General features: G+C 38.2%; 1 protein-coding gene across 5 annotated transcripts in view; it reads left to right on the plus strand.

Moving 5' to 3' along the window:
• Positions 1 to 25,211, plus strand: part of GBE1 (1,4-alpha-glucan branching enzyme 1) — a 292,266-nt gene that overhangs the window by 174,387 nt on the left and 92,668 nt on the right. For all 5 annotated transcript variants that reach the window (XM_067466679.1, XM_067466680.1, XM_067466682.1 and 2 more), the window contains 2 exons: positions 5,873 to 6,057; positions 18,372 to 18,500. In XM_067466679.1, coding sequence (XP_067322780.1) covers positions 5,873 to 6,057; positions 18,372 to 18,500 — 314 coding nt within the window. The remainder of the gene's footprint in view (positions 1 to 5,872; positions 6,058 to 18,371; positions 18,501 to 25,211) is intronic.

Below are 25,211 nucleotides of genomic sequence, written 5' to 3' on the forward strand. Positions count from 1 at the left end.
GGGCCAAAACTAACAAAATGAAGTTCAACAGTGACAAATGCAAGATACTCCACTTTGGCAGAAAAAATGAAATGCAAAGATACAGAATGGGTGACGCCTGGCTCGAGAGCAGTACGTGTGAAAAAGATCTTGGAGTCCTCGTGGACAACAAGTTAAACATGAGCCAACAATGTGATGTGGCGGCAAAAAAAGCCAATGGGATTTTGGCCTGCATCAATAGGAGCATAGTGTCTAGATCTAAGGAAGTAATGCTACCCCTCTATTCTGCTTTGGTTAGACCACATCTGGAATATTGTGTCCAATTCTGGGCACCACAATTCAAGAGAGATATTGACAAGCTGGAATGTGTCCAGAGGAGGGCGACTAAAATGATCAAGGGTCTGGAGAACAAGCCCTATGAGGAGCGGCTTAGGGAACTGGGCATGTTTAGCCTGAAGAAGAGAAGGCTGAGAGGAGATATGATAGCCATGTATAAATATGTGAGAGGAAGCCACAGGGAGGAGGGAGCAAGCTTGTTTTCTGCTTCCTTGGAGACTAGGACGCGGAACAATGGCTTCAAACTACAAGAGAAGAGATTCCATCTGAACATTAGGAAGAACTTCCTGACTGTGAGAGCCGTTCAGCAGCGGAACTCTCTGCCCCGGAGTGTGGTGGAGGCTCCTTCTTTGGAAGCTTTTAAACAGAGGCTGGATGGCCATTTGTCAGGGATGATTTGAATGCAATATTCCTGCTTCTTGGCAGGGGGTTGGAGTGGATGGCCCATGAGGTCTCTTCCAACTCTTTGATTCTATGATTCTATGATTCTATGACTCATTTATGGGGTTTTCGGGTAACGAGGTTTGGCAACCTGGAGATACATCTGAGTCTTGGGGGGATCTAAGTCTTGACAGAAGATGGCGAAGTTGGAGGTATGGGAGTAGGAGTTCACGTGTGGAATCGAGATCCGCTGTAAGATATAATGATGGGGTGGAGGTCAGCTCATCTTCTGATGATGTGTAAGATAAAAGTAGGCTCTGAAATGGGGAATCTTTGCAGAAGGCAAAGTGTTGGTTTATGTTCGTGCATTGGGTTCTCAACACTGCTTGTCTCGTGTTGGCATTGGGTCCTCGATCTACAGGTTACTACTTCTGTTCGTGTGCCCTTCGTCTTGGCTTGGATTCTCGTGAGTGTGGATTTCCCCTTCTCTGACTTCGGACCGGTTTGACTACATCGCTGCCTTCGTGGACTTCGGAACTTTGCTATCTTGGAACTCGGCTTGCTTTGACCTCGGACTTCGCTTGACTACGCTTTCCTCGCTGCAGCTCCTTTGTTTGTTAACTGGTCGCCTGCTGTGCTATTTTGTATGACTTTTAAAGAGTTTTGATTTAATCCGGTTCTTTTCTCCAGATAATCCGGATTATTGCTTCAGTTTCCTTTTTGCACCAGAACTGGTTGTTGCTTTTATGTTTTGACCAGAGACACTGAGTTAAGTGTCTCTGAGTCCTTTTTTCTTTGCTTAATAAACTCTATTTTGGAACTAAATCTGAGTCTGGCCCTTTAAGGTGTCTGTGTTCCGACAGGTTCATTGGAACATGCAAGCCCCCTCACCATGACAAGGTGACAGTCCATCGAGGGGGGGGGGGGGGGTGAGATGTTATCAACATGCTGATGATACACAAATATATTTCTCCATACCTTCAAAATCAGCCTCAGTAGGGATAGTGTGTCTCCTCTTAATAAATGCCTGGAGAAATGAAGGGCTGGATGTGGAAAAACAAACAGAAACTGAATTCAGACAAGACAGGGGTGCTTGACATCAAGGATCCTAACCTGAGGATGGAGATGTGTCAACCAGTTCTGGACAGTCCCCCTCCCCCCCCCCGGAAAAACCATGTTTGTAGCATGAGAGTTATCCTGGATCCATCTCTCCAAATGTCAGACCAGGTAGATGTGACAGTCAGGAGTGCTTGCTACTGGCTTCGGCTGATATGCCAGCTGTACCCCTTCCTAGAATCCAAGGACCTAAAGATTGTAGAAGTGTATAACCCCTTGGGTTTGTTGTGGATGTGTGGGACTGAGTCCCCCCGTTTTGATCTGGTCATGGATCGTAATACATTTTACTTAGTTATTATTACTTATTAAAGATTGTAGTGCATGCACTGGTAACTTCGGAGTTGGACTTCTGCAATGTGTTGTACATTGGGTTACTTATGTAACATTATGTGTATAAAGCAAATAGACTCCCACCTCTACACACACACTTCATAGTACTAGAGCCTGGGTCTATTCACATTAACAGATTCAGGATATATAAAAGGAACTAAGTGGGACCTCAACTTAAGAGAGTCTCAACTTATAAGCATTTTGAATTAAGAGCCATTGCTTTGCCCAGGTCTTGCTTTGACATACAAGAAGTGTTTTGAATTAAGGGCTAGTGCCCCCTCTGGCACTAGCCCCAGAGTACAGAGTTTTAGGGCTTCAAGAGAGCAGCCTCATACCTCTGTGCCTCGTGCTCTTGTCTGCCCTGCGAGACTGCAGTCTGCTTTGCTCTTGTTTGCTCAGAGGAACTTTGGATTAGTTGATTTTGTGTGGATTTTATTTGGCTTCATGAAGAGAGAGAGGGGGAGAGAGAGAGCAAGACAGGGAGGGAGACTGGAATGAGTTGTATGAAGATAATGATGCTTCTACCTCTTCACTTTTTGCTTCCTTGCCACAATTTTGTGCTTCTACCATTTTAAAGGTGATCTTTCTTTTTTATTGTTCCATGTGAATGTGCAGGTTTTGCCTTCCTGTTACACTGGCCAACACACATTTTGTTGCCTCAAATGTGCTTCCTAGTCACAACTTTGTGCTTCTACCATTTTAAAGTTGGTCTTTCTATTTTGTTGTTCCATGTGAATGTGCATTTATACATCATTTGTTATTTATGAAGTATTAAAACACATAACAATAACCATGGGGGGCCCCTCGGGGGGCCAAAATGGGTTAATAGCATTTTGATGCGAAAATTCTATTTGAGATAAGAGCAATTTGAGTTAAGAGCAATTTGAGTCACAGAACAAATTAAACTCTTACTCACAGTATCACTGTAATTTATTTTCACACAGAGCGTACCTTGGAATTCACTTCCACAATATATCAAGTTGGATATGGTCCAGCACAAATAGTGTATTGGCCCTGATGTTCTGTTCTTTTGTTCATTCTGAAGTATATGAAACCGCTTCTAATATAGTAGAATTAAGGGGGAAATATCCAACCATTTTGAAAATAGGATTGTTGAAAGAAATATTCTGGAAGGATTTTTTAAACAATTGGTATGGGCCGGTGGCCATGAAAGAGAATATACCACACATAGTTGGCAAAATTGGGATCCTGCACAAAACGTGTTCAGCACTCTTGTACAGCACAGTGCATAAGTCATTATATATTGCACTAATTGTGACAAAAAGCATATGCTTGATTATTCAGTAAATTGTAGATTATGAGCTGAAAACATTCCTTTTTTTTCAGAGAGCTGAAATATTCCTCAGTAGCTTGGAATTCTCAAGGAATATATATATATCCTCCTTGAGAATTCCAAGCTCCTGGTTTAATAAACTGATTCTCCTTGAAAGGTTTTAAGAGAATTGAATGATCCCAATTGGGAAACCATGATACTTCCGATATTTCAAGCATGATATATTAATTTACTTTTTGTTCTCTGAAGTATTGTTTCTATCATAGTCTTTTTAGACAGTAGTAAACTCTATTTATCAACAAGCATGTATATCTTCTTGTTGTCAGATCTTAAATGAGTATGAAGTATTGCACTATATAAAATGTTGGTTGCTTTTGGGTCTGAGGGTTTGGTGGGGGGGGGAGTATGCATTGATAATAGCATAAGAATACGGATATAAATTATCCTGGTACATAATTCTGAGTGTCTGTAGGTTCATGAATATTAATGTATTCATGAAGCTTGACATCTGTCACTTGGGATGCTCAAAAGTTTTCTTTCTTTTTTTTTTTTTTAATGACAAGTTTTAATGGCTCTTTTCAGAGCCAGCTAGTCTGGGGGAGTTTGCAAAAATATCTTGACAGGGTTGTTTTGCACCATTTTTGCACCAAGTTGTGAAGCTCCCTGAAAGCTTTGTTGCTTGTCAGTTTTGACACCTATCCAGTTCTCTTTGTAGTATAATTAAGTATCTCCTGGATCCCCTGGCTGATGGCATGCTGATGGCATTTCTAGATGAACTGTTCACTCAGATTAGTGATAGTTTCATATATGTGTGCTGTTCACGTTTAAATATTTGAAAGACTGTACGGATATAATAACAAGGAACAATGAAAAATCGTTTGGCTTCTGAATTGTACCATTTCCCACATAGTCAGCATTATAATTCCTTGAATACGTGCTTGTCATTTTTAAAACCAAGGGACAAGCTTGATGTTTTTGATAGAGGCATCCAACTTTAAATGCTGCAAATCATGTAGTACCCTAGGTAAATATAAGTAGAGAGCAGTTCTGATTATCGGTATAATACACCTATGTTTTTCATTATGTAACATCTTGTAATAAAACAAACAAGGACTAGTTTTCTTCTTGCTCCCAAACCAAAATGCTCCGATCAACTTTACTTTAAGTGTGCCCAGATTATGGCATCCAACTAACTAGTTGAAGACAAGTTAGTTAAACCAGGAAATGACATATTAAAATTAATGTTATTATTATTATCATTTGACAAGTTGGACATGAACATTTGTTTCTTGAAAGATTAAGAACAAAAGTTCTGTTTTATCATTCTATCTTCCACTAGGCCGGTGGTACATAATTCTCAACCTGTGGATCCCCCTGTGTTTTGGCCTACAACTCCCAGAAATCCCAGCCAGTTTGCCAGCTGTTAGGATTTCTCTGAGTTGAGGGCCAAAACATCTGGGCAACCACAGGTTGAGAACCACTGCACTAGGGCAACTTTTGCCTTTTTATAGGTACGAGAAGAGCCTGCAGATGCTGAGATGACAGATAAAAAATGACATTTTTTCATTTAAAAAGTCACTCTCCACCCCACTACCATATTTATCATGCCAGCAACAGTAAGTCTCCCCCTTTCAAATAGATGCACATGTCCCATTTTCCATTCTGATAATGTTTATGCAAGTCTTCTAAAATCATTTGTATCTTTTTTTAATGGTATAATTTTTGCTTCAGTATTGTTGTGAGTAGAAGCAAGGTGTATATTGACATAAGAAACCATCTACATACACCCTATACATTTCTTTCTCTGTGAAGACATTTCTGTCACAGTATTAATTTCCGATTCAGCTGGACTTCCCTGGAAACAAAAATTGCCCATCTTGGTAGAACACAAATTGTATACAGGTGCTGTATATATTCTTCACATAGGGAACTAGATTTGATGCTATTGTACAGCAGTTATATTTGAGAGGACTTAAACTAGATTTGCTAGAAATGTTTGAAATGTTTGTCTGTCTTTTCATGATTCTTGGGGAAAACTTCCATGTGAGATTTCTTACAAGGTGGCATGCCGTGTCATCTCGTTTGGATTTATAAAAAGACATTTTGATTATGAATTGTTTATTATTTATAATATTATATTAACATATTTAAGTCTGCTATCATTATTTTATTATTTTGTGTCTATGCATAATCTTTAACCGTAATATGGCCATTGAAATCTACATGCTTGCCCATGTAATAAATATAGTAATGATCTGGATACTTGCCGCCCAATAGAATTATCAAAGATAGTTCAAGCAATTATAATTTTACATTATTAAAATGTGATGTTTAAATTGTTTCAATACTTTGGTTAGCTAACTACTTAAATAATTTCTTGAGGAAACCTAACAAATTTATGGATATGTCTTCTGCTTTCTTGCTTTTTAAAAATAGGCAATGAGTTTGGACACCCAGAATGGTTGGATTTTCCCCGAAAAGGGAATAATGAAAGCTACCATTATGCTAGAAGGCAGTTTCATTTAGCTGATGACCAGCTTCTTCGCTATAGATTCCTCAATGATTTTGACAGAGATATGAACAAACTGGAAGAAAGATTTGGCTGGCTTTCATCACCCCCGGTAAAGTACATACAGTATAAATTTTACACTAATCAACAAAATTGTACACACTGCATATTTTAATAATAAAGAAAATGAATACAACTATTTTGAGACAACTATTTATTATGTATCATTATTTTCAAAGCAAGTCATTTCACCATGCTGGCTGATGTACTGCCTTCAAGGACTATATATAGTCTATCAATGGCTATCAAAACCATGGCAGCTCCAGGTTCATTTATCCATCTATTTATATCATCTTTTTTCTCAGGCTCAAATCTGGTTCAAAGATTAAAACAGATACAGCTGAAAGCTAAAATTTAATAAAATTGCCCATTAAAAAGAAGAACAAATATAAACAGCAGAGCCTATTTCCCCTGAGCCACTGGCCCTCAAAGGATTTTTGCTGTGAAAAGTCTTTGCCTGCCTATAGGAGTATAATATTAAGAGTGTCAGTCAAACCTTTCTAGGAAGGGAGTTTGTAAAAACTGACCTTTCTTTCTCCACAGCCTTATAGGTGTACCTATAAGGCTGTAGAGAGAGAAAGATATCTCCAAAAGATCTCAAAACTTAAAGAAGTTTGTCAGATAGCGTAACCCAAAATTATATTAGTGCTTATGTGGTTTGCACATTGATGATATTTATAGAGGGTCCATGATGAAAGTGGATATTATAATTGATTTTAATACATAAGTAGAAGTTAGCCATCTTGCCAGGTATTTTTGTTACTCAGCAGCATATAGCTAGTAGTAGTTGGTAAATGGGGTGATTGACTTAAGATAATATGTGTTATTAAATCTATGTGTCTAATTTCACTTTGCTTCACTCATGTGTTTGCCTCAAGTGACTTACTGTTTCTCAGTCTATATGTTCTGCCTGAAAATTAGGTTGAATAATGCTGGCATTCTGTACAGGTATGTTCCAAGGATTACTGACTTAATGTAGGTGAAGTAGTTTAAGCAGTCAAACGGTACTGCATAAAGAGCTGAATGGTACTGCATAAAGAGCTGAGAGATACTGACAAAGTATACATTCTTTATGCTGCCTAACTGACTCTTTCATGCAAGCTTCCCAGTATGTGTCAGCGCTTGTCTTGACAATAGACAGAATTGCAGCCCTTAATTATCACAACTTCTGCCACAGGAGGCTTTTGGTGAAAGCTTTGCACCTATGTAACCTGGTTGAAGAAGCAGCAGTATGACTTAGAATGAACACAGAAGTTTACAGAATGAGTCATTGTGCAAATAGTGGAATAAGAAAATAATGAGTTTGAGATCCCAGAGCACTATTGGTTGCTTTTCTGGTACAATGCAAATTGCATTTGTAAATTCCTTTATTGGAGCCTGATATTTTTCTTCTTTTTTTAATATACAGACTACATACGAAGCAGTAGCTTTATATAAAAATCATTCATGAGATGACACATCTTTATTCTGCTCACTCACTAACTAAATTGCCCTTTACCTTCTTGTTGTTACTAACTGCTGTTAAGTAGTCTTCAGCTATCACCGCCCTATGAATAAAAGACCTCTAACTCACCCTATCATTAACAGTTCTACTCCATGTCTTGGAGACTCTGGGCCTCCTTCATTGATTTTAATGCAGTTTTATTCCTTTTCTAATGCTTTCTACCTTCCCAAGTATTATTCTCTTTTCTAGTGAGTCATGTCTTCTCATAAGATGACCAAAGCACAACAGTCTTTGTTTGGTCATCTCAACCTCTAGGGGAGAGTTCAGGAGTTCAGGCTTGATTTGCTCTATGGCTCACTTATTTCTCTTTTTAGCAATCCACCCATACAACCCTTCTCCAGAATCTCATTTCAAAGGAGTTGATTTTCTTTCTATCAGGTTCACAGTCTAGCATTCACTATCATATATACAATTTGGAAATACAATGGCATGGATGAATAACTTCAGTATTCAATGGTAGAGCTTTACACTTCAGAATATTGCTGCTCCTTCGTGCTTCTCTTCTAAGTTCTAGTCTTCTTTTGATTAATTGACTACGGTTTCCAATCTGATTAATGACTGAGCCAAGATATGACACAGTTATTAGCTTAATGCTCTTCTTTAATTTTTTTTTAAGATCAGCAAGTTTGTGCCACTATCTGCTCTGGTCTTGTTTTCTCAGAGATCATGGAGTTTCTTCATTTTCTGCTTCCAGTTTTAACAGTTGCCTCTTTCGTTGCGTGAAAAATGTGTTTCTGATGAACAAACTGTTGGTCTCCAACCAGTTAACATCCTCCTTCATTTTCTTAATCCTGGATCAAATTTTCTACAATCTTAGTGCAAAAGTAAGAAATAGAACAGACCCCAACAAGAAGTTCTGTTTTGATGTACAGTCAATGTCCTCCTTGATTCCAGTGTCTTCTTCTGCCTTTGCATTTGGTGTATAAGCTTGGATTGTGGTTACATTGATAGGTTTCCCATCAAGTCTTATTGATGTAATTAGGTTTATTTTTCATTAAATCCTTTGCTTTTGCTACATCTCTCCTTACTATTTCTTAGATTTTTGTTTTTTGAATAAAAAACTATAATTATCTTAATGTTCAATTCCTGTACATTTTTAGCTTGCTCACTCTTGAGTATTGCAATGTTTAGACATTGCATTTCTTGTTTCCTATGTTTCACTTCCATTCTCATTCATCCATGTTGTGCAGTTTCAGACTTGCCCTCTGAGGCATTTCCCTTCTGAGCATGACAATAGCTGAATGTCTCTTTGGCCTGCATCCCGTTGTATCAAGAGCCAAAGCACTGCTTGTGGTTACCTTCTGCTGTATCCCAGTAACTTGTTTGGTACCCTTCAACCCGTGAGTTTCATTTTATTTTTATTTTTTTGTTTGAAATTGCCTCAACATAGGACTTCCTTGTAAAAGGCATTCAAAAGGGTTTTATGATGCCTCCTTCTACATAGTGTTAACAAATGTTTTCTGGATTGTCCTGTTATCCTTGAGATATTCTCCACAAGTGTCACTCCCCACTATTGCTGCTGCCCAATAGCTGTTTGGCACAATCAACCTGGTTACTCAGCAAAAACTATAACATTGGAGACCCTGCTGCCATCAGCATAGCCTCTTGCCTTCCAGAAACACTCTATTCTAGTCTATTTTGCAGTATTGCTAACCTTTTCCCATCAAAATATAGACCTTGTCAAAGTGAGACTATGTTGTAGATAGGGGAAAAAAATCATTAAGAGGTTATTTTGTAGTGTTGAATATAAATGATTGCCTTTTTTCTTGTTATGGAAGAGATTGGTAGAGTCTTGGTAAGAATTGTATGTCCCCAACAGAGGGCTTCTGCCCACTTCCTGTCTGGCGTGACATTGGTTTGGAATTATTACATTATGTAACAAAATTGGAAAAAATCTGTTCCTGGTTTGAAAATGTTATTTCATGTTTAATTCTGTGGTACTTACTTTGAAAGTAGTTGTTATACTCCAGAAACTTGATTTTTGTTGCTGTCATTTTTAACCTTTCAATGTGTCATTATTAACCTTTCATATGCCATTTTTAACCTTTTGTGTAGACTGCAAAAGCCAAGTTTTTGTAGTTTAATAAACTTTTCCCATGTTTTTATGATAGAACTAATTAGGAAATTACATTTATAACCCAGGAACAAAAATTGTGCTACATAGTGTTACGGCATTTTATCTTCCTAATCAATTGAATTTGAATGATTCCTTCTAGGTTATAAAGACTGGATATGTTACTTATCCAGAAGAAAAAGTATAAGTAGTACAACTAATCTATTCCAAAGAATCCTGTGTATTCTTCAGGAGTGGACATATATGACCTTCATATTAGGCTTTTGGAGCCCAATTGATTGGTTTCTAACTACCTCTGAGGCGTTTTGCCCATAGATGTTGGCAAAACGCCAGGAGAGAATACTTATGGAACATGACCATACAGCCCAGAAAACTCACAGCAACCCAGTACATACTTACTTCTAAGTTTAACCTTTTAAAACTATTTTAAGTTGTAAATTGTTTACTATGTTTTGAATATCTTCAATTTATTTAAATAATTATTAATTTTGAAATGCTAAATTTGTTTTCTTTGTATGCCACCCTGATACGTATGTGTAGAGATGTGTTCATTATAAAGTGTTATTTATAATGTGTTTAAACTGTATTTATAATGTTTATTATAGAGTGTTTAATGTACTTTGTTGAATCTGTATTTATGTATTACATTTATTGCCATGGCCTAGCTGTGAGGGATAGGTTGCCATGGTGACAAGACAAAGCCTCAGAGAAGGTGGGCGGAGCTTAAGGAAAAAAAGGTTTGAGTGTGGCAGTTAAGCTCCAGTCCGGTGGAGGAGACCCGGAGAAGAGCAGAGCCAGTTAAGGGCTCTGGGAAATAGCAGAGTCAAGAAAGGACTCTGGGGGAAAGTAGTTCAGTCCGGTGGAAGAGACCCGGGGAAGAGGAGAGCCAGTTAGGGCTCTGTTGTGAAGCTGTGAGAATTCAGTAGTTCCTAGAATTTGTGAATATTTCTTCAGCAAGAGAGCTGAAGGTGTTACCTTGTTAGATTGCTTAGGTTAAAGGAATCTAACAGAGGGGGGTTTTCAGGATTGCCAGTAAGGAAAGACTGGTGATCAGTGGTTTGTTCCGAGTATAGGGCAAACCGTGTGGATATTCACAATAGGGAACTCTGAGATAGTATAAGCACTTCACTAAAGAAGGAGTTTGTAGATTTGTAACATTCAGAAGCCTGAAAGTATCTCAAACCAGCCATTTTGTAACATCAAGCCTTGTGCCAAGTTCAAATTCTCAAAACTGCAACAATTACGTTCTGTTAACAATAAAACTTGTTCTCTTTGTATTTCAAACCTGTCTCCTCCATTCCTTTTATGCTTGGTGCATTCCACACTACCAAAATCACCTCACAACACAACTAAGGATAAACAGAGACATAAACCAGCGTCTCTAAACATATTGGTGGCAGCTTAATTAACATTGTAAGAGGTTCCTCACAGAATATTGGTGGCATTAAAGAAGATTAATACTTCCTCACATAATTTTTGGTGGCATCTAGTGAGATTAGCGCAGCTTCGTTACATTTTTGGTTGACAAGCGGTGGGATTAACGCTTCGTTACATTATTGGTGGCAGACGACGGGATTCGTGTAACAACTAATCAAGTGCCTTAAGTTAATTTTAAAATAAGTTGTGAGGTAAAAGCTGCTGAAAAATGGCTACCAGGCGACAGAGAAAGCTGGCTGAAGAAAGAGAGGGAGACCAAGGGGAAAGCTCGAGCTCTGAGTCAGAGACAGAGCCAGTGCCTATGTCAGAAATGGCTTATAAATACAAACTGGAAATGGAGGAAAAACGATTAGAGATGAAACGTTTGGAGATGGAGGCAAAACAAAAAGAGAGAGAACTAGAGATGGAGGAAAGACAAAGAGAGAGAGAACTGGAAGAAAGACAAAGAGAAAGAGAGAGAGAACAGGAGTTAGAATTGAAGAGAATGGAGTTTGAGCTAGAAAAACAAAGATTGGCTTTGGCACAAACATCCAGTGTTGTCCAGGAAGGGAGATCTGGAGTGGATACCCCAGATTTGACAAAGAAATTCCCAAAATTTACCAAAGGAGATGACCCAGAGAAATTCCTTATATCTTTTGAAAGATGTTGTCGAGATTTTGGGTTGGCTAAAGACAAATGGATGATATACCTAAGGCCTCAGATAAATGAGAAGCTTTTACAGATTTATGGACAGATGCCGGAGGAGTCTTGTAGAGACTATGATCTGTTTAAGAAGCAGGTTCAACAGGAATATAGATTGACTCCTGAATATTATAGATTTAAGTTCAGGACGTTGAAGAAAGATAAAACACAAAGTTTTGCTCAGGTGGCCTCTAGATTGTCTCAACTGTTTGATAGTTGGATAAAGACGTCTGAGGTAGAAGATTATCATCAGCTGAGGGAACTTTTGAAATTGGAACAATTTTTCCAATTAGTTCCTTATGAAATTCGTTGGGTGATTCAAGATCGCAAGCCATCCACGATTGTAGAGGCAGCGGGTATGGCAGATCAAATAACAACCTTGAAAGAAGGATTTAAAAGGGAAGATCTGCCAGGGGACAAAAGAACAAACAGGCAGCCATTTTATTCACAACAAAAGCGCCCACAGCAAGAAAAGGGTGCTGACTTAGAAGACACCATCTGTAGGAGGCAGAGTGTAATAAGACCAACTGCTCCTGAGGTAAAACGACGGTGCTATCAATGTGGAGAATGGAATCATTTAAAATATCAATGTCCCTTGTTAAAGAAGGAGAAAACAACCCTCTTTGTGAATAAAATGAAAGAAACACCAAGGGCAGAAGCAGATACTGTTTCAAAGGAGAGTTCAAGCTCAGAGCCTCAAGAGAAACAATGTCTGTTTATCCTGTCAGGCAGCCCATCTAAGGACTACTTAGAAACCATTTCTATTGATCACAAAGACAGGAAAGGACTCAGAGATACAGGTTCCGAAGTATGCATCGCGCACCCTGAAATAATACCTCAGAAATTCCAACAGCCAACCTCTGAAATAAAATTAAAAGGTTTAGGTCCCGCGATCCCAACACCCGTGGTGACCTTGCCAATAGAATATAAAGGATGGAAGGGTATGTGGGATTTTGCAGTCAGTCCTGACATACCATATCAATGTTTAATTGGAAATGATTTGGCTGAAGAGATTAAATACTGTAAGATGGCGTATGGGGAGAAAGAATGTAACAATGAAAGCCCTGAACAGAAAGCCCTGTGTTTTGCCATACAACAAGATGGGGACGAGAGTCCAGAAACCAGCGCTACAGTGGCTGAGCTTGTTAAGAAGACGGGAGGGGTTGAGGAGATTCGACAGGAACAAAGAGCAGAAGAACAACCCTATAGATTTATTGCTGAAGATGGTGTTCCAAATATAAAGTCAGAAGTGTACAGCCAGAAGAGACCATGCAAACGAGGAACAAGCCCTGCAGCAGAGCCGATTCCAGTGGCTGATTATTTGAGAGCCAGTGAAGAGAGTATAGAAACAATAGGTCTGGAAAGACAAGTGATAAACTCTGAGGAGAAAGAGGAATCCTTGACCTTAAAAGATGTATTTCCTTCAGCGCCACATAAAGAAATTACCTCAGCCGAACTTTTTGACAAAGACAATAAAATAAAAGTAAAAGAGAAAGCTAAAGGAAAACAAACTCTGGATGTGACAGTAGAAGCTGATGCGAGTTCAGAATATCCAGGGGTCTTCTGTGAAACAAAGATCCATACATCTGAAGAGAAAGTAAACAGAAAAAGAAGATTTGGCCATGTGTCGGAAGAGAGATCTCCTTTATCCTTGAACGGAGAGGAAAGAGAGAATAAAAGCCAAGCTGATAGACTGACAAGAAAACTAATATACACAGACTATATTGGTGATGATAAAAAGAAAAAGCTGCAATTTCTAGCTTTGGAAGTTTGTCCAGATAGCAGTGATGAGCTTGCCATGAAGAAGGACAATATTCGTGTTCGTTCTTCCAAGGACAGTGAGTTCTCTTCAGTGCCAAGAAAAGATGCTCGAGGAATTCCAGATTATTCACTACAACCTGATGCTTCATGGAAGCAAGCCATTGTTCAAGCCCTGAAAATCGATGGAAACAAAACTGTTCCTGATAATTGGAAGGTCAGACAAAAGAAGAAACCTAAAAAGAAGAAACGAAGAAGTGGAAAAAAAAGAAGCTAAAAGATCATCATAAAGAGACATTGCTGTGGACAGTTGGTCCAGTACAACCGAGGCTGTGTTTGAACCATGGGACATTGGACACTAAGACATCTATGTCAATGATCAAATGTGGGAGTTTAACTATTGTGTGGGCTATTAACAGAGTGGGACCATATGTATGGAATAAAGTGTGGTAGGTATATATGTTTTACAATAGGCAATAGATATTTACGAATATATGTATAAGTATAAAAATGTGAGACTTTGATACCACATACATAGATGATACTAGAATTTCATAGGTTAAAGGTTTGTATGTATGGTAATTGAAATATACTTAACCATAATATGTTTCCCTTTCAGAATTGATATATATGTATTTATTGTTGGATAATATGTGGAATTATTTTTTTTGCCATTCTTGGACTGGGAATGGTCCAAAAAAATAATATTTCTGGGGGGGAAGGTGTAGAGATGTGTTCATTATAAAGTGTTATTTATAATGTGTTTAAACTGTATTTATAATGTTTATTATAGAGTGTTTAATGTACTTTGTTGAATCTGTATTTATGTATTACATTTATTGCCATGGCCTAGCTGTGAGGGATAGGTTGCCATGGTGACAAGACAAAGCCTCAGAGAAGGTGGGCGGAGCTTAAGGAAAAAAAGGTTTGAGTGTGGCAGTTAAGCTCCAGTCCGGTGGAGGAGACCCGGAGAAGAGCAGAGCCAGTTAAGGGCTCTGGGAAATAGCAGAGTCAAGAAAGGACTCTGGGGGAAAGTAGTTCAGTCCGGTGGAAGAGACCCGGGGAAGAGGAGAGCCAGTTAGGGCTCTGTTGTGAAGCTGTGAGAATTCAGTAGTTCCTAGAATTTGTGAATATTTCTTCAGCAAGAGAGCTGAAGGTGTTACCTTGTTAGATTGCTTAGGTTAAAGGAATCTAACAGAGGGGGGTTTTCAGGATTGCCAGTAAGGAAAGACTGGTGATCAGTGGTTTGTTCCGAGTATAGGGCAAACCGTGTGGATATTCACAATAGGGAACTCTGAGATAGTATAAGCACTTCACTAAAGAAGGAGTTTGTAGATTTGTAACATTCAGAAGCCTGAAAGTATCTCAAACCAGCCATTTTGTAACATCAAGCCTTGTGCCAAGTTCAAATTCTCAAAACTGCAACAATTACGTTCTGTTAACAATAAAACTTGTTCTCTTTGTATTTCAAACCTGTCTCCTCCATTCCTTTTATGCTTGGTGCATTCCACACTACCAAAATCACCTCACAACACAACTAAGGATAAACAGAGACATAAACCAGCGTCTCTAAACATATTGGTGGCAGCTTAATTAACATTGTAAGAGGTTCCTCACAGAATATTGGTGGCATTAAAGAAGATTAATACTTCCTCACATAATTTTTGGTGGCATCTAGTGAGATTAGCGCAGCTTCGTTACATTTTTGGTTGACAAGCGGTGGGATTAACGCTTCGTTACAGTATGATGTAAGACTATATGTGTATATGTGTGTGTGTGTTACTTCTACTCATGTTAGGTCCAACCAGCATAATCAATCAGCCTGCCTTGTGGAATTAACAGTCCAGAAAATTTTGGGAAGGCCTCAGTTCTCGGTCCTACTCCAAAAATATTCAGTAACCTATAAGTAAATTGTTTGAACTAGACTCATGTTGACTGAAACCAGACTCCAATAGTGTGCAGTCATTTTTTATGCTTATCACAATTTCCATCAAAGAGTGCCACTTTTTCAGAAAACACAGTCTGAGGAGAGCAGGCATCTGTTTTTAATTCCTGCTTCTTTTTAGTTTCTGAATTGCTAATTGTTCTGCTTCTTTGCATTCTCTCTCCTCTTATATGATTTATGTTGCTATGTATTCTTGATTTTCTTCCAAAAAAACAGAACAGTGCTTTTTAAAAAGATTGTGGAATCTGATTTAGCCATACATCGAAATGCTTCAAATGTAAAGTTGGCCATCTGTGATGCAGTAGTGTCCCAGAAAAAAATCATCCTCTACAATATTCATCTAGCAAACATTTTTTTTGTAAAACAAAATGCTTTCTTGGGTGGCATAATATATATTGTTCAAGAATATGTTGGAAATATTTTGTACAGCTTCTAAAAACTACGTCCAAGGTTCCTTTCTTCCCTTCCTTTTTAGGTGAGTGGGATAAATCTCCAGCCAACATGTTTCCAGGTTCTTTCCCCAGAGTGAAGCTGACATGAAATTGATAAGCAATTTAAGTATTTAAAAGTGACACCAGCAGTATGTCACAAATCCTGCTTTTAAGAAGCACATCAGAAATAAAATTATGTGCTGCCCTAAATCTTCATCAACCCACTGTTGGCTTAAGCAGCTAGAAAAATTGTTCACTGGAGGAGGGGGTGGATCTGTTGAGAAAATGACACAAATTTTGGCAGAATTTTCTCCTTAGCTATTTTTGTTTGTTTTTTCTTGTGAATGGGATGGGTGTGATATGGGAGTACAGGAACTATCTACAGTTCCATTGGACAACCACCATCTGGGGAGGTTTAGACTTCATGGGACTCAGAACCTCTGCAGGGATGGAACAAGTATTGAAACGGTCCACCCCATGAGGCTTATGGATCTGGATGGAATCCTTGTAGTTCTTGGGGAGTTCTCTGCTGCCTTAGCAGGCGATTCTCCTGCGGCTGAGGCTGATATCAGGAATTGAGACATGGCCAGGACAGTCAACATGATCCTGAGCACACCCCCCCCCCCACAGAGTTGAGCCAAGCTGCCCCCCCCCCCCCGATTTTCCTTTGAGCTGGTGGCAATGGAACAAGTGAGAAAACAACCAGAACAGTGTTAGCAGAAAACTCAGAGTTCATCTAATCAAACACATGCAAAGGCTTATTTGAGGACCTATTTCATAGTAATACAGCTAACACATGTAAGTAGCCAGCCATCAGAGCATTTAAAGTTTTGTACCATACTTTTCCAACTTTGTTATTCCTTTCCGCCTAGAAAACTATTTTGGTCCCAAATTGGTACCTGTCATCAGTAATGAACTGGATGAAAGTCAACAATTTGGAAACTTTATTCAGATGTGACAGAGGGGATCCTGGTCAGTCGAAAGGCAGAAGAGAGAATAGAGATGCAACCTGTGCTTGATGAGGTTACTCTCCCCATGACATTGCAAGTTCTCAGTTTGGCTGTGCCCCTGGATTCAATTCTAAGCTTAGAAGGTCAGGTTTCAGTGGTAGCCAGGAGTGCATTTGCACAGTTGAGGTAAAGTTTGTGTGCCAGCTGCACACTCTTGAAATAGCAGATCAGTCCTCAATGAGATATGTCTTAGTTAGATTAGTTTAGCTGGGCTGCCTTTGAAAAGTGCTTGAAAATGTCAGCAGGTCTAAAGAACTGTAGACAAATTGCTAACTGAGGGTGAGTATAGGTATCTTACAATTCCATTGTGACAGTTTCACTGGCTGCAGGTCTATTTCTGGGCATAATTCAAAGTGTTGGGTTTGACCTGTAAAGCCCTATACAGCTCAAGACCAAGTTATGTGAAAACCTGTATTCACTCTTATAACCCAGCTTGTATTTTGAGATTTGCTGGGAAGGCCTTTCCCTTTGTCCCACCATCCTCATAGTACATCACATCCCCAAGTAATGTGAACCAGGTCCCTCCCTATTTTCTTTTTTCAGACAAGTAAAGACTTCTGTTTCGATTGGCATATGATGAGTGACTGTATAGTGACACCACTAGGGGCATGAGAAGGGTGCCAAATGCACCACGTGTCACCAAAATGACCAGGTGACACCAAAACGACTATATAGAGACAAAATTGTGCAGGGATTAAGCAGAAATCTATTATTTCTATAAAAATGTCTCTCTAGTTAGATATAATCACATTTTCTCCCTAACCTCACCTTAGATATAAAATGTCAAGACTAAAACACTGTGCTGATTTACTTTTTGAACTTTCTAATACACAGAGCTCTCATTATTACCCAATTACAATGATGCTTTGAATCACATCGTTTCATTTGAACATGGTACAAGCACACATTGTTGTTTCATTACTGGTGGCATTTTTATAGTCACAAATTTTGTCATTTTTTCTGGTATTTTATCTACAATATTGTAGGGGTGACATGAGTTACAACACTGGCCAAAACCAACCCTAGTGATTCCACTGTGACTATAGAAGGTCTATCTCACTAAATAATACACTAGATCCTGATAACTGTTGCACTGCGTGTGCATGTGTATACTGATATAGTTTTTAATCTGATTTTATTTGTTATTGTTTAATATTGTTTTAACTTTTGTATTCTGTGAAGTTTAACAATGTGTTTTAACTTGTTGTAAACTGCTTTGAGTCCCCAGCTGTGAAAAGGTGAGATAGAAATAACAATAATTGATTCATTGTCTCATTTTCCTATTATATTTTGTTCCTTTTTCCATCTCTCTAAAAATCAAAACCATAATTTTATGATCTCAATTCATATATGTAGTTACTTACAATGTACTGATTATTTTAACTTTTTTCACATAATCTTTTCCACCCCAGTGTCTTGGTTAAATTCAGTGTGGTAGAAAATATAGTATCCTATTTTCTCTACTATTTAATTTCAGTTGTATTCTCACAAGTGTATAATTTAATACTCTTTTTTATTTTTTGCAGGCTTACATCAGTGAGAAGCATGAATCAAACAAAGTTATTGCATTTGAGAGGGCAAATCTTTTGTTTATATTCAATTTCCATCCATCGAAAAGTTATGCAGATTATCGAGTAGGTACAGAAAATCCTGGAAAATATCCTTTTCTTTATTGTTTCTTCGTACCACTAAAGAGAGTTTCCGATGTGAGCAGAAATCATAATTTGATAAGGTGAGACTTAAGTTCAACAGGTTTTTCCTTTCTTCTTTCACAGCTAAAAATGTGAAGTTGTTAATTTGTTCAGTACTCACCACTGCCTGTTTATTTCTTATCAAACATCTGCAAATCCAGAAAATAAGGATAAGCCAGCAAACCAATGGCAGTGTGGCTCAGAGCCATGGCACTATATATATATTTGCAAGATAAAAGTATATAGTGCCATTGTTCTGCCTTTCCAACAGCCCTCTCATCACATCAGCTTTTGGTTAACTCATTGTTGTCCTCTATTGTACTAAGTCTTTGTTCTGATCCAGAACAGCTCTTTTTTTTCCTATCGTGTCGGGTTTTGCTGTTGTTTTTGTATTCAACATTTGTATTCAACCACTATGCTGGCCTCTTCCAATGACAGTAGTCAAGATGTTGATGAACATTCCATGAAATCTCTTCCATGTCTTGGTTGTGAGTAGACATATTAGATGGTGATGCCAATTTAAAACCTATTTTGTATTCTTATATGGGAAGAATTCCATAATAATCTAGCATTGTCTGTATTTTAGAAAGCATGAAATCTCCTATTTTTACCTTTTATGAAGCTGATCAAAAGCAATAGAATTCAGCATGAATTACTTTTCATCTTGAATTCTAGCACGCTGCTAAATAATGTACAATTTCAGAGTCTGGTTTTGATAGCTTCCATCTCCCTATTGATTTCTCATTGCAAGTGGAAGGTCTCAGCATTTTGCAGTAAATTTGGCCCAAGGGACTGAATCAGCATCAGCACTATGGACCGAACACAAATTTAGTGAAAGCAAAACTGAATCTTTCTCTAAACAAATGTTATTGCAGTTTGCATGAAATGTGTACATAATGAATGCATTTACTACAGATTCTTATGTGCTCTCTACATTCATTTTGGCTCAGTGGAAGTCAGATTAACATTTAATGTGGTCAAAATAAACCAGGCAAGCTCAATACAAATAATTGCTTACATAAAATGTCTTATTTAATAAAAAAAAAAGGGGGGGGATAGATCTTCTAATGGAGAAACTAATGCATTGAACAATTTGAATGTGAGAATGTGTAGTTTGAGTTGTATTGCTGATATCACCACAGTCCTTCATATTAGCATATTTTTAATTGACATGCGGTTATGTCTCCAATATTGTAAACACTATCATAAAAATAGTCAGCAAAACTGTGATTCTGTGTGAGAGTTTCTCCCAAACACACATGATCTTTCATTGACCAGTTAGGAGCCCCTGGTGGTGCAGTGGGTGAAACAGGCAGGACTGAAGACTGACATGTCGCAGGTTCGAATCTGTGGAGAGCACGGATGAGCTCCTTCTATCAGCTCCAGCTCCCCTTGTGGTGACATGAGAGAAGCCTCCCACACGGATGGTAAAACATCAACCCATCCGGGTGTCCTCTGGACAACGTCCTTGCAGATGACCAATTCTCTCACACCAGAAGTGACTTGCAGTTTCTCAAGTTGCTCCTGACACACAAAAAATATGACCAGTTACTACCAGGGAGTTAAGTGAAGGAAATGGTTGTTATTTCTTTCTAGGCCATGGATCTCACCCAGGAAAAGTTATATTTGCATAGTAACCTGCTTTTGGTGAATGCAAGTCTGATGTGGCAAGCAAGTTTTGAACACTGATAGGTACGAATAAGCTGATAAGAACCAACAATTTTTCATTTCTTCTATATAGTAAAGACATGAAAAATTCAGTTTAAGATAGAAAGTTGGTCCTTGCTGTGAAATACATGCAGGAATTAAAGATGCCTCTTCTGATGTCCTTATTTTCCTAATGATCCAGAATAACTTTTGAGTTTTTGGATTTTTTTTTCTTCGTGTCAGGAGCGACTTGAGAAACTGCCAGTCACTTCTGGTGTGAGAGAATTGGCTGTCTGCAAGGACGTTGCCCAGGGGATGCCCAGATGTTTTTGATGTTTTACCATTCTTGTGGGAGGTTTCTCTCATGTCCTTGCCTGGGGAGCTGGAGTTGACAGAGGGAGTTCATCCGTGCTCTCCCCAGATTTAAACCTCCGACCTGTTAGTCTTCAGTCCTGCCATCACAAGGGTTTAACCCATTGCACCACCAGTGGCATAACATTTTTAGCTGACATTCATATAAGTTAATTGCCCAGAACCATATGACACATCTATTTTAAAAAATATTTTTACTATTGACATATACATGTTATTAGCACTAGAAAATGTTTAGTTTATGCTAATAGATGCACAGGTTCAGAGAAGATCCAGAAAGCACTTGTCAGGGAGTTAAGTATTTCCTAGCACCCAAACTGGTTCTGCCTTCAGAATTAACATACGCAATGTCTCAGAGCTCTATGTTAAAATATGGAAGAAAAGTTTTCTATCCCCCTTTTTCCTGCTTGCGAAATCCAGCAGAAGCTGGAGGTGTACCATGGGACTGAGTAGTGCAGTCAGTGTTCCACTGGATTTAGTAGTGTGTTGATGTATACACTCTGCCTCCCATCAACTAGGTGGGAACAAAAGCAATCCAGAAAGCAGTAGTATGAAGTAATAGAATCACTCCGTGCATTGAGATAGACTCTGCTGGGAATTGTTACGTAAACAGTTGCTATGTCAGAAGTTGGATCAAAATAGATTCTCTTTTATCGAAAATGGAAACATGGTTTCAATTTTCCCAGTTGGCATAACCACCGAAGAACATCAGTCAGGTTTTGTTTTTGTTTTATTCTGTTACAGACAGCTGTGGTAATTAACATTATGAAGGCTCTGGGATTACAAAACATTTTCAGAAAGATTTCTTGAGTAGGACTTGGTAAAGCAAATTAACGTTATATATTCAAGATGACTGAAATCCTACATGATGACAAAATGGAATTCTACATCATGACACTTGGGCAAACTTAGTGCAAGGGTTGGGAAATTTTGGAGAAAGATACAAGATGGACTGATGAATGTCAGCTTGTACGTTTATTACATGTATCTTTATCTAGTTATGGAATCCTATGTTTGGTGATATATAACAAACTATGTATAATCAAAAAAGGAAGTCCATAATTATGTTAAGAACCATGTATACATGAATACAGTATTTTCAAGGATTCTTCACACTGGAATGATACAGTGTTGCCTGTCTTGAACAATTTAGCCTGTGCTGGATATTGGAAAGGGCTATTTTCTTATTATGAATAATTGCTGTTCCAAGTAGGAATGGCAGAGATGGGCAGGCTCTGATCCTTTAAAAACAGATTGTGTATGCAAAATTTATGATTTATTTTAAAGCCCCAATTTCTAAATAAAAGAAGCCTTTTTGGCATCAGGAAATCTAGGATCTTTGCCTAGCCTATATTCCTTCTGGCTTGATCAGTGGTTCTCAACCTTTTCTGACCAGGGCCCACTTTGACCAGGGCCCACTTAAATTGGCACCACTTAACCAGGGCCTACTTGACCAGGGACCACTTGGACCAGGGACCACTCTTCAACATTAGTACCAAAATAAAATAAAATAAATAAATAAAAAGAAATGGGGTTCATGGACCGGATTTTCATTCCCATGGCCCACTGTTGAGCTGCAGACCACAGGTTGAGACCCACTGGGCTAGATTGAGCTGCCTTCACTGTCTTGCCTTTTATTATACACACTTTGCATTTTTGCAACTTTGAGAACAGTGGAAATTCCAATTAACAAAATACAGGTGGTCCCTGAGTTACAAGCATCTGACTTACAAATGGCTCATAGTTAAGAACAGGGATCAGACAACAGGAAGTGGGAGAAATCTGGCCCTAGGAAGGGAAAATCACTCCTGAAAAAGTTATGGGGAATAGGTGTCTCTATTGAAGCTTTATCACCAATCCTTCTTCCCACAACAAGCCAATTTTTTTCAAAATCCATTTATCACATTGACGGAAAGTGAGGTGAAATCTTTTGAAGAGGGACACAGACAGGAAAAAACAACAACAACAAAAACCCACCATAGGGGTGTTAACCCTTTTCTATGCTATCCAAAGCATGCATATATAAATATGGCTGGAGTTACACTTTAAAAATGCACCTGTTCTGACTTACAAAAAAAATTCAACATAAGAGGAAACCTACAGAACCTATCATGTTTGTAACATGAGGATTGTCTGTACTGGCACATTTCCTATAGTTATATGTGATTGTCCTTTGCAATAATGTGATCCTTAATCCTAATGAACTGAGAAACATCTCAGCAAGCAGCATACCTTCTTTTTATCTACTGAAACTAGAATTCACAATTTAAAACAGAAAAAAATTTTTTGTCTTTGCCTCCAGGTTATGTTATTTAAAAAATATTTTGACCTTCAGTGTATGTGATACTATCATTGCAGTTTTTCACTCAGACCTGAAACATATGTTGACTTCCTTTTTAAAGTTATATGAAGATTCTGAGTGAAATGGTTAGTTGTCTTACAAGCCTTCTATCTTTGCACACCACACAAAGCATCAAATAGCTAGAGTAAAGGTATATTATGCAAATTCTTACCTGACATAGGAAGGCGTGTGGACAGCACAGTGAAGTAAATAATGGCAAATATGGCCCAAGATCTAGGGAGTATTAGCATTAACATTCAGGTAGCCGTGTCTCTTAAAGATGTAAATTAAAGCTCCCTGACATTTGCAACCTACACCTAGAGCTTCTAATGAGCAAATAAGGTCACTTGAATGAGTCACTAGAGTGTGATTGCCCAAGGCAAAGATGTTTCTTTGTAGCTGCTTGGTTTGCTCTCTGCTTTGAAGTGCAGTTATGTAACTGTCCCTGGTTATTAGAATTCAAGCTTTCTATAAAATGAAGACAAAGAATTTAATTTAGGATCAGCGAAATGCCAAGTTCCATCAAGGTGCTTCATCTGTTAAGGTTAATATCAGTAAATGGAGATGTTTCTCCCCGCTGTTGAAATGGGCCATTTTGTATTGTATTGTATTGTATTTTAAAGTTGTTTTTGAGTGGAATTCAGATTTCTAGGAATGGTGGCTTCCTCTGTGGCATGCAGTATAATGAACTGTTATGGCTTCTTCACAGTCCCACGTATGAGATTGTGTATGCACTGGAACCTTCTGGGAACGACAAAATTTTGGTCCTCATGCTTTCCTCTTCCAGGTTTTGGTTTGGTTGGTTTCTTTAGCAAATCTAATATGCATTGCTCTTCAGAAGATCTATTATAAGCAGTGACTATGGATTAGTGGGACTTTGTATTTACTTTCAACAACAGATCAGAGAGAATTCAGTGCCAGTATATTAAGATTGGTTTATGTGCTAAAATGATCTATGACTTTTCTGGTATCTAGATAGCTTACAACTTTTTCCATCTTAATACAAGCTAAAATTAGTAGTCTTGATTAGCTGTGAGATTAAAATTAATAATAATGTTGCTGTTACCACTGTTGAAATACTTTACTATTCTTTGGATTAAATTGTGAAGACAGATGTTTCCTTACCTTGCAAAATAAGGTTAACTAGTAATTGGTAAATAAAAAACGAAGATAAAAACCTCTAATATTCAGACTGATTAAAAGCTATAATCACAAAGTAAACTATTGATGGCTTTTGTGGGGATTTTTACAGCTGAGTTTTCTCTGCTTGACCATAATCCATTGAAATCTTTCATGTCTGATCCAATCAATTAATGTCTATTAATTGATTGGATCAAGTTAATCAATTTGGAGCATTTGGAGGTCTATATTAATTGAAATTGACTGGAATAGACATCTTCTGTATTTAAATTCTCTGTACTAAAGTCATGGTCTAAGGGCACATATTGCAGAAACTGTGTGAAAGGAAAAGATGTCTCTGTGAAGTAGGATCATGAAACCACTGGAAATCTCATGTAAATTTGAGAGCATCTAGAAAGAAAGAGCTCCACCACTGTTTGGGTGGTTGCACAGAGAAAAGGACATCAGCTGAAGATCTCAGAACCAGGGCAGGCTCATCACATCTGTTGTCTTAGTCGACTATAGCTCTGTCTACATCAATGGTTCTCAACCTGTGGGTTCCCAGATGTTTTGGTCTTCAAAGCCCAGAAATCCTAACAGCTGGTAAACTGGCTGAGATTCCTGGAAGTTGTAGGCCAAAAAACCTGGGGACACACAGGCTGAGAACCACTGGTCTACATGAAAGCTGGGTAAATTATTCATCATCACTTCATCCACCCAAGACAAGGTTCCAAAAAGAATGAGCAAGCAACTCAAGGAAGGACAATTTGAGCATTGAATCCCCACCCCACCCCTGCTTTACACTTGTTTCACACTTCCACATCCACTAAAATATTGATGCATAAGTGTGGCATTACGCAATTTGGGTGGATACTGTGATGGCTCAACAAGCATTGTACTTCTAGAAGAGACAATATAGCCTATAATTTTCTTGTGTGTCAACAGGATGTTGCATTTTACATACACTTAGCCACAAGCTCTCCTATTTATAGTATTTTCATTAACATCCTGTTTCATATATATTTTGATTATGTGCTCGTGGTACATGAAAAACATTACGTGGGAGATTTTCTAAAGAGAAGCTGAAGCCACTTAATTGTCATGAAGACATACCTGAGATCTTACTTTTAATACTAGATAGTAAATGGCTGCGTGTGTCATGATACTTCGGTAATCCGTATTAAAAAAAAATTGGG

This window comes from Anolis sagrei, chromosome 3, assembly GCF_037176765.1.
Source record: "Anolis sagrei isolate rAnoSag1 chromosome 3, rAnoSag1.mat, whole genome shotgun sequence".
Classification (NCBI taxonomy): domain Eukaryota; kingdom Metazoa; phylum Chordata; class Lepidosauria; order Squamata; family Dactyloidae; genus Anolis; species Anolis sagrei.